The sequence below is a fragment of the Bombus pyrosoma genome, linkage group LG11, assembly GCF_014825855.1.
Source record: "Bombus pyrosoma isolate SC7728 linkage group LG11, ASM1482585v1, whole genome shotgun sequence".
In the NCBI taxonomy this organism is placed as follows: Eukaryota; Metazoa; Arthropoda; class Insecta; order Hymenoptera; family Apidae; genus Bombus; species Bombus pyrosoma.
Genome location: NC_057780.1, coordinates 15,951,294 through 15,959,027, shown reverse-complemented (window position 1 = coordinate 15,959,027; position 7,734 = coordinate 15,951,294). Strand labels below are relative to the sequence as shown.

Genomic DNA, 7,734 nt, shown 5'->3' with positions numbered 1-7,734 from the left:
CATTGTGACTTATTGCTATTACAATGTTTGTAAATTAAAAATGTTGGGAATATTAAGTTTTTTCCAACAAAAAATACACGCTTGGGAAAATATTGAGCGGCAAAAATCAGAAAACTCAAGAATCGGAAATTTAAATTAAAACAGGAAGGAAGACAGGTTGTTCTGCAGCTATTAGTAGATATATCATAAAGGAAATCGAACTACATATATAAGGTGGCGCGGTGGCATGCATTTCGTGTTAGAATTATGGTGCAAGCTGTAGGCCGCGTGTTCGTTGTGCCCGTGATGACAGCACTCCTGACACTATTCGTCGATCAAGTAAGAACGACGATGAAGAACCGTTTTAATGATGCAGCTCTCGTAAACCGCTGCAGCATGCTATAGCTCTGTAGAATGTTAGCGCATATCTTGTGTACCAGTGTCTCCTTGTTCTATTCTGCTTGACCTGAGGTCGATCAATACATCGGTTTTACGCACGGCTCGTCCGTGCCTAGGGCCTATACAATGAACTCTTGTTCGTTGTGTTTCTCATTCATGCGTAAGTCTTTCCTACATTTGCTTTTTTTTATGACAACTTAAAATGTTATATTTTTCTCCATCGAACCGACACAGTGTACGACAAATTGTTGCATCGTATACGTCCTCGCGGCGGATATAATTCTTTGTAGTCGGATGATCTCTGACGGGTACGAGAGTATTGATGGAATTTTGGTATAGCAAGTATCGTGACACTTTTCATTAACAATTCGGAATTTTTTCGAAATATTTAGTTTTCTTCATTTATTTACTGATTCCTCATTTATAGAGAACATTACACAAAATATTTAGAAACATTCGCATGTGTAACATTTAGATGTAATAGATGTCCTTCAAATCTAAATTCAATTCAACATTTTTTTTTTATTAAATAACAATTACCTTTTTTTCATTCATATTTAGGTGTCTTCTAGGCTGTGCAATGGGGGGCACGTGTAAGTCTTTGTATTTTCTATGTTTTAACTTACTTTAGATAATCTGTAAAATAAACATGTCACAATTAGCTTGTAATTTTTAGCTGCTCTCCTCCAAAATACTGCTGTTCCGGTGGCTGTTGTTACGCTGTATTTCAGCTGCACTCTGCATCAGACATGTTTAATTTCTTGATTTGGACATATTGGTATTTATGGTCAGTGTCTTGTTCCTTGCTTTTATTAATCTTTCCTAAAAAATCATACCTGTTCCAAACATTGTGCTATTAGGGCAGCGGTGCTTGTTGGATTGGCTATAGCAGCAGCATGTGGCTGCTGGTTATGGAAGCGCCACCATTCATGTCATCATCGTGCCTGGTCTCCAGAAATAGTGGAAGATTTTACTTCTTCTGACAGAGGATCTTCAGTATCATGGTATTCACCACCACGTTACAGCCGCTCTGGTTCCTTTGTTCAAGCATTACCACCTCCGTATAATGAGGTATATTTGTAACATTTATGATATATTTGTGTTGTTCCTGATTCTACATTAATATACTCAATTTTTAGGTTACAGCCAAACCAAATCTGTACCCACTAGTTATTGGATATGATGAAGGATCTGGCAAAGGAACCTCAGGATTTGTAATGCGTTATTTCAGATCACTCTCACATGCAAGCACGCTAGATTCGTTAGGTTCAAGTTTTATCTGTAATATGGTGAATGAAGCAAATACAATAATTCCACCACCATATTCGTGTAATAATAGCGTTGACGAGTTGTCCGCAGTAGAATGTGCGAGAATGGATAATATTGATGTTGGATCGGTTGTATCATTGGCTAATCATAGGACTACCTCTGACATATCGAGTCTAGCTGCTCAATCTCCGTGTTCACCACCGCGGGCTACTAGTCCAACGATAGAGGTATTTATTACATCTGAGTCACATACACACACACGCACACACACACACACACATAATTTTAAAAATAATTATATCTGAAATATTCCTTTCAACACTTAATGCTATCTTTCAGTTACGTGAATTGTTAGACAAGATTCAACAGTTACCCCAACTACCTGGTGGGCATAGCACTGTTTTGTCTTGTTACCAGAATCGGCCACAAGTTTTATGTACGTCAAATGCAAATGGCTCTACGCAACGGCCTCTAAGTCCAGGGGACATCGGAACATGTAAAACTAGACGAACGCGAGGAAAAATGTATATGCCATTGGGACCTTCAAGTTCGAAGAACAAGACTAAACGATGGATGTCGCGATCAGCGCCAACGACACCATCGGGCACAATACCAATGTCTTTTTTGCCTGGACAAAGTAGACGACCTTCGGAAACAGATAATAATAATCGGCAAGTAGTTCCTTTGCTTTCGGAACAAGATGAAACGGAGAGCAATAACGTGGATCAGTTGAACGACATTCCATTATTATCCGAACAAGAAGAAGACCGACAGCAAACATGACGAATGGTTTAAACGTGTTTCGGGTTTACGTATTAAGAAAGGAATCTATTCCAGATAATGTCACCCTACATAATCTCTATATTTTTAACATGGCTGGTATACTCTTTATTGCAACTTTGTACGAAAAGTTACTGTGTGTAAAACTTCGGTAATTGATTTCGTCCAAAAACAGATATTGCCTATGCTCCTAGAAAAGAGAAACGTTTACTGCTGTAACATAATTTTTCGTTTTACAAACAGCAGGTGCCATAGTATCTTTCCCTTTTTCTAGCGAGTCTTTTAAACCGAAGCGGTACGCGATAGAACGATAAATGATAATGTACTCTTTAAGCTGTGTGAAATAGCATATAATTAACTTACAGAACAGTTACAGAAACACGAAGAACATATTACATGAAACGTTACAATGATAGATCTTATTTAGAAGTATTTAAGCCTTACTCGTTAAAATCTTGGTCGAAGTATGTATTTTATACATCGAATTTAATTTCTGCCTAAAAACGGTAATGTGTAAATGTAAGATATAAGTTAAGAAGTTATTTATTGCATCGATAAGTTTTAATCGTATACAGTATACAGTAATACAGTGTCCATCCAAAAGCAGCCAGCCAGAAAGAAGTTAAGGACAATATACGAGTTAAAATAGTACGAGTCGAAGTGTGAATGAAACACGGAAGAGTCAAATTTTCACGAGTCGATGTACAATATCAATTCTATTGAACGATAAAAAAAGCTTATGAAAGGAAAGTTATCGCAAGCACAACGATAGCAGAGTATTGATAATTTTAATTGAAATGATAGATATGAAACGAAAGACGCAGAATAATACGCATGTAACGAGGTGAATGAGATCGATATAAGCGCCGAACAGTTAGGAAGAAACGATAAATCTGCCGTGTCACGAGAATCCCATTCATAATCATAGAATTTAATAAACATTTGTTACAATCATAAACTTTATTCTTAAAGACGTAAATGAGAAACAGTCACTTTAACTGATGAGTACTACATACTCATTCACTCACACACCCTGTATCAACATGTATTTTTTTATAAATCGGATACGAAATAAATCCAAGCTTTTACGAAATTGTTGCAACTGTTACCGTTCCCATTGTTACCATTTGAACAACAATTAACGTTATAATAATAAAGATGTTTGAAATATCTTTATACTTTATTAACAATATTTTCCTCAATATCGTTATGTTATCCTCTAAAAGAAGTATCTAGATCTTTCACTTTAGTTTTGGGATGATAACAATCAATACTTTAAGCGTTTAAACATAAAACGATTGTAAAGCGCGGGAAAAAATCGAGAATCGATATTCGAAAAATCCAAACAAGGGATCTAACCTCTAATTTAAACGTTAGTTTAAAATGCGTCGTACTCGCATGCTAGTACGGTAGTGTAACATTGCCGATTTATAAGAAAGCCAAACAATGTCTGTAAGTATAAAAAATATCGTTTTTGATATTAAAATTTCGTTTATAAAGAATCCATCGATGATTGGTATGTTGGTATTTTACAGGCGGCGAAACAGGTAAAGATTCGTTATTTTAATAACATAACCTGCAAGCCGTTCAACTTTATTTGTGTTCTTTATAGCAACAAAATTCTCACGGAGAACCGAAAGAAAGAAAAAAGAAAGAAAGTATTCTTGATCTTTCAAAATACTTAGAGAAAAATATTAGAGTGAAGTTCGCCGGCGGAAGAGAAGCTGCAGGGATTTTGAAAGGCTATGACCCTCTCCTCAATTTGGTACTGGATAATACCACAGAATACCTGAGAGGTGATTTCACTAATTATATTTCCTCGTTATATGACTATAGATATTTATTGATGTGTTTGTTTCTTTAGATCCCGATGATCCATACAAATTAAATCAAGATACTCGTATGTTAGGTTTAGTTGTATGTAGGGGTACATCCGTTGTACTTATTTGTCCAGTGGATGGAATGGAATCTATCCAAAATCCTTTTATACAACAAGAAGGTTAAAAACTATTGTCTTTTCTTTGATTATCATATCTGACAAGAAATTTCTTAAATAATCTGATTTCAATTAATTTTTTATAATGTAATTAAATATAACTTATTTTACATTGTAAACTATGTCAAGATATATAGCAAATAAACATGGTTTTCATAAAAAAAATACAAATGTGTGTTCTTTTAAATAAATAATTTAGTAATTTGTCTTTAGTAATAACGTTGCTTTGTACACAACATTGGTATTATTCCATTCCAAATTCATTCCTCAACCAAGGATACTCTTTGGGACAGTCAAAACATGTATGTAAATAGCGATACGATTTAAGAACTCTACTCGGTAATTTGCAAGTATTCGGTAAATTGCAAGCGATTTCGAACGGCTGGAATTTTCGCCAGTTACATTGCCATGGCTTAAACGTTTCAATTGCATTTAAGGATGTTGGTTTACGCATCCATTCGATTACCTGATAAGTCGTTATGAAGTAGACGTCGTTCAATCGCAGTACGTCGTCCATAAATTTCTAAAATTGATCGATATGAATAGTAGCTGTGAAATATATTGTTTGTCAGAACTATAGTATTTACTTACACTAAATGCGTAAAAGTACGACGGATTTTGGAACCAAGATGCATGAAAATGTAGACCCAGAGGCGCACGGTTGCTAAGGTAATGTTTTTTAAAATTCAGCATCAATATTTTGTATACATCTTCACCTAACAAGTTCGAAGGGCACGAATCCATTCTTGCGCAAGTGTATTGCTATTAAAGGCAATTATTTTCTTTATTTTCTTTGCCATTCGTAATATGCTGTACGTTGCAATATATACGCAGTACGACATTATCCAAATAGTATCGTAAATAAAAAGATCGTTTAATATTTGATTATAAAAGCTTACACCTGCCAAAAGTTGATTTATTGGTAGTTCCCAAACACCTGGATACGCACGAGTTGGGCAAAGTTGCTCGAGACCTACGCAATTGTGCGGAGGTCTGTAGTCCAATGTGTAAGGCCATACAGGTACATTGGAAAACGGTGCTAACATGGACGAGTCGTAGACAAATCCAAACTCTGACATCATTAAAAACTGTCGATTCCAACCAACTCGTAAAAATGGTGTTCTCAAACCTATTGCGTCAATTATCGCAAGTCAAACATCTTTAAAAAGACATAATCAAACTTAATCTTCTCGACGGAATTATTGCTTGCCTTTAATATCTTCTAAACGAACTGCAGCATATTTATTAATAATATTCGCCACTCCGACCATTTCGTCGAACCAGTCCTCGATGGTGGCATTTCTCGACCACCAATCTTCCGGTCCTCGATGCCTACACAATTGAAACCATTAATGCATGTGTTACTTGAGATCATCCGTTCAATTCTAAAAAGAATTTTTACGTGACGGAGTGCGCGGCGATTTCGTGTCCAACGTTCCATAAATATTGTACGTCTCTATAATTAGTATACTGGTGACTGACGTAGAAAGTTCCTCGAATAGGACATCCATTGGGATTTTTTCTATCGTTTGAAAATATTTCTAGAAGCAAAAGCAGAAAGTAGATAAGTGATCAACTTTCTCCGGATGAGAGTACGTATTTGGTAAAACAGTATTGTACCTACTAGAGAAAACCTCAAAATTCTCCGCGTTTACGGCATCATCAAATGTAATTGTTATCATTTGCGGTACCATCGATGTCGTCAAATTTCCAGGAATTTGCGTTCCGTCCTTGGAGCACCAACAATTCGGCAACAGACATTGCTCCGGATTACAAGGTAGCGCGCCATTTGGATCATCTTGAATATCTATGAAAAATTATACTTTGCGCATCGGTTGCATCGGAAACTACGCCGGATATCGAATTGTTAAACGTTTCTTACCGCACCAGCCTTCGTCGGAACCATCTGGACAATCAACGCTTCCGTCGCAGAAGTACGTTGCTGGGAAGCACGTACCATCACCGCAAGCTAAATGTTTCTCTCCGCAATCACCGTCCTCGAGGAGCGGTCTCGGTGGTTGCGACTCTGTAAAACGCTTAAAGAATTTCCAATCACCATCCGATGTGAATCGATAACGCATCTCTTCTATCGTTCAACTACATCTGCGTTCCTCTCTAATCTTACAAAATTTCAAATCATGTGTACCTGACATTACATCGCAGTTGTCGACGTTCGCCTTGAAATCACATACTTGTCTGGAAACATCGAACAGCAACCCCTGAGAGCATCTGAATTCAAACACTTCGTTATCTGCGAATCAATGAAAAAATCCATTGGAATTGCGTGTCGATCTCGCAAACGGTGAAATATAATACAGTAGTATACAGAATTACCTAAGCAAAGATAATACTTGGCACATTCGGCAGGCGACCAAACATTATGCGCCGGTGCATTGGGATTTCGATAAAACTTGTTATCGTCGATACACGGTGTGTCTTGTGATTTCTCTTTTCCTAGTGACGTGTTCGCTAAAATATACGGAAATTCAATCGAACTCCGACTTCCTGCCAAAACTATCTTCGTTCTATCTCTTCGGTGAGCTAAATATGCTGAATGGATATAGAACGCGACGCGCACTGCGTATTATTCCAAATTTGCAACGAAACAACTGGTCTAACTAGCCAACTCTATGTTATAAAACTTTCACGATTCCCTTCGAATCATTGAAACAATCATTCTGGAAGAGAAATCTTGTTATTTGCCTCGATATATTTTCACCGAGTCACAAAAACGGAAGTGAAACTTCCGGTATGCGTCGCGGTTTGACCGCGGAAGCTTATCCGTTTCGAAGGTGCTGCATTTGAGAGATAGAAATCTTACGAACACTGGTAGCAATCAAAGGTTTTCCCAAGTTGAAATTGTCTCGTTGAATCAAGATGGATCAACGTCTCGCGTATAAATCATACAGAAAGCGGGCGATGATCGCGGTCGATCCTGAAATAACAAATGAATCGCGAGACTCACCGGAAAAGAAGAGCGCGAGCAGGAACAGAGAACGCAGCTTCGATTTCATGTCGATCGCTCAGACCGAAACGTTCCGTTTCTCGTTCTTCGTACGAGAGCTCGCACTTTCCAACTGACACCTCCTTCCAGAACCGTGCCTTATATGATGAGTATTCGCTTTGCCCGTTCATCTTCCGCCTCGCTTATTTTCACTAAGTGTAGATAGGGAAATGTAGAACAACGGTTGTGTACGGACTGTACAATTCGCAAATTCTTTGCGATTCAATTATCAGACAATTTATATGTAACATACTGTGTTGAATTTTATTTCCAACATAATGCATGCAACCGTAAAAGCGAGACCGTG

The 7,734-nt window shown here is 37.4% G+C and overlaps 3 protein-coding genes across 9 annotated transcripts; 2 read left to right on the top strand and 1 right to left on the bottom strand.

The window, feature by feature from the left end:
• Positions 1-212: 212 nt before the first annotated feature.
• On the top strand, positions 213-3,599 carry LOC122573149. 6 transcript variants are annotated; one of them, XM_043739176.1, is made up of 7 exons: positions 325-538; positions 613-686; positions 940-971; positions 1,055-1,165; positions 1,239-1,449; positions 1,518-1,874; positions 1,987-3,599. In XM_043739176.1, exons 4-7 carry the CDS (start codon positions 1,128-1,130, stop codon positions 2,428-2,430), a joined length of 1,050 nt encoding a protein of 349 aa, XP_043595111.1. In that variant the 5' UTR covers positions 325-538; positions 613-686; positions 940-971; positions 1,055-1,127; the 3' UTR covers positions 2,431-3,599. The 6 variants fall into 6 exon arrangements, with proteins under 6 accessions (XP_043595106.1, XP_043595111.1, XP_043595110.1 ...); XM_043739175.1 differs by having other exon boundaries at positions 613-716; XM_043739171.1 differs by lacking the exons at positions 325-538; positions 613-686 and adding an exon at positions 213-318.
• A 139-nt stretch (positions 3,600-3,738) lies between these two features.
• On the top strand, positions 3,739-4,590 carry LOC122573155 (U6 snRNA-associated Sm-like protein LSm7). Of its 2 annotated transcripts, XM_043739186.1 has the most exons (4): positions 3,739-3,879; positions 3,963-3,974; positions 4,040-4,223; positions 4,292-4,590. In XM_043739186.1, the coding sequence occupies exons 1-4, from the start codon at positions 3,874-3,876 to the stop codon at positions 4,429-4,431; spliced, it is 342 nt and encodes a 113-aa protein (XP_043595121.1). In that variant the 5' UTR covers positions 3,739-3,873; the 3' UTR covers positions 4,432-4,590. The 2 variants fall into 2 exon arrangements, with proteins under 2 accessions (XP_043595121.1, XP_043595122.1); XM_043739187.1 differs by lacking the exon at positions 3,963-3,974.
• Positions 4,490-7,717, bottom strand: LOC122573147 (chitin deacetylase 1). The gene is made up of 10 exons (XM_043739169.1): positions 7,389-7,717; positions 6,758-6,892; positions 6,570-6,674; positions 6,306-6,449; positions 6,048-6,230; positions 5,826-5,964; positions 5,634-5,755; positions 5,323-5,552; positions 5,015-5,185; positions 4,490-4,946 (listed from the first exon to the last, which is right to left on the bottom strand). Exons 1-10 carry the CDS (start codon positions 7,435-7,437, stop codon positions 4,668-4,670), a joined length of 1,557 nt encoding a protein of 518 aa, XP_043595104.1. The 5' UTR covers positions 7,438-7,717; the 3' UTR covers positions 4,490-4,667.
• Positions 7,718-7,734: the final 17 nt, after the last annotated feature.

Bases quoted from the DNA above. Each gene is read 5' to 3' on its own strand.
- LOC122573147 (XM_043739169.1), bottom strand. From the start codon at position 7,437: ATGAAATCGAAGCTGCGTTCTCTGTTCCTGCTCGCGCTCTTCTTTTCC. The intron at 5,756-5,825 runs GTAAAAATTCTT...TCAATTGTGTAG, and splicing joins ATCGCCGCGCACTCCGTCAC to GCATCGAGGACCGGAAGATT. The intron at 5,186-5,322 runs GTAAGCTTTTAT...TGCCTTTAATAG, and splicing joins TAAATCAACTTTTGGCAGGT to CAATACACTTGCGCAAGAAT.
- LOC122573149 (XM_043739171.1), top strand. From the start codon at position 247: ATGGTGCAAGCTGTAGGCCGCGTGTTCGTTGTGCCCGTGATGACAGCA. The intron at 972-1,054 runs GTAAGTCTTTGT...TGTAATTTTTAG, and splicing joins CTGTGCAATGGGGGGCACGT to CTGCTCTCCTCCAAAATACT. The intron at 1,875-1,986 runs GTATTTATTACA...GCTATCTTTCAG, and splicing joins CTACTAGTCCAACGATAGAG to TTACGTGAATTGTTAGACAA.
- LOC122573155 (XM_043739186.1), top strand. The intron at 4,224-4,291 runs GTGATTTCACTA...TTGTTTCTTTAG, and splicing joins TACCACAGAATACCTGAGAG to ATCCCGATGATCCATACAAA.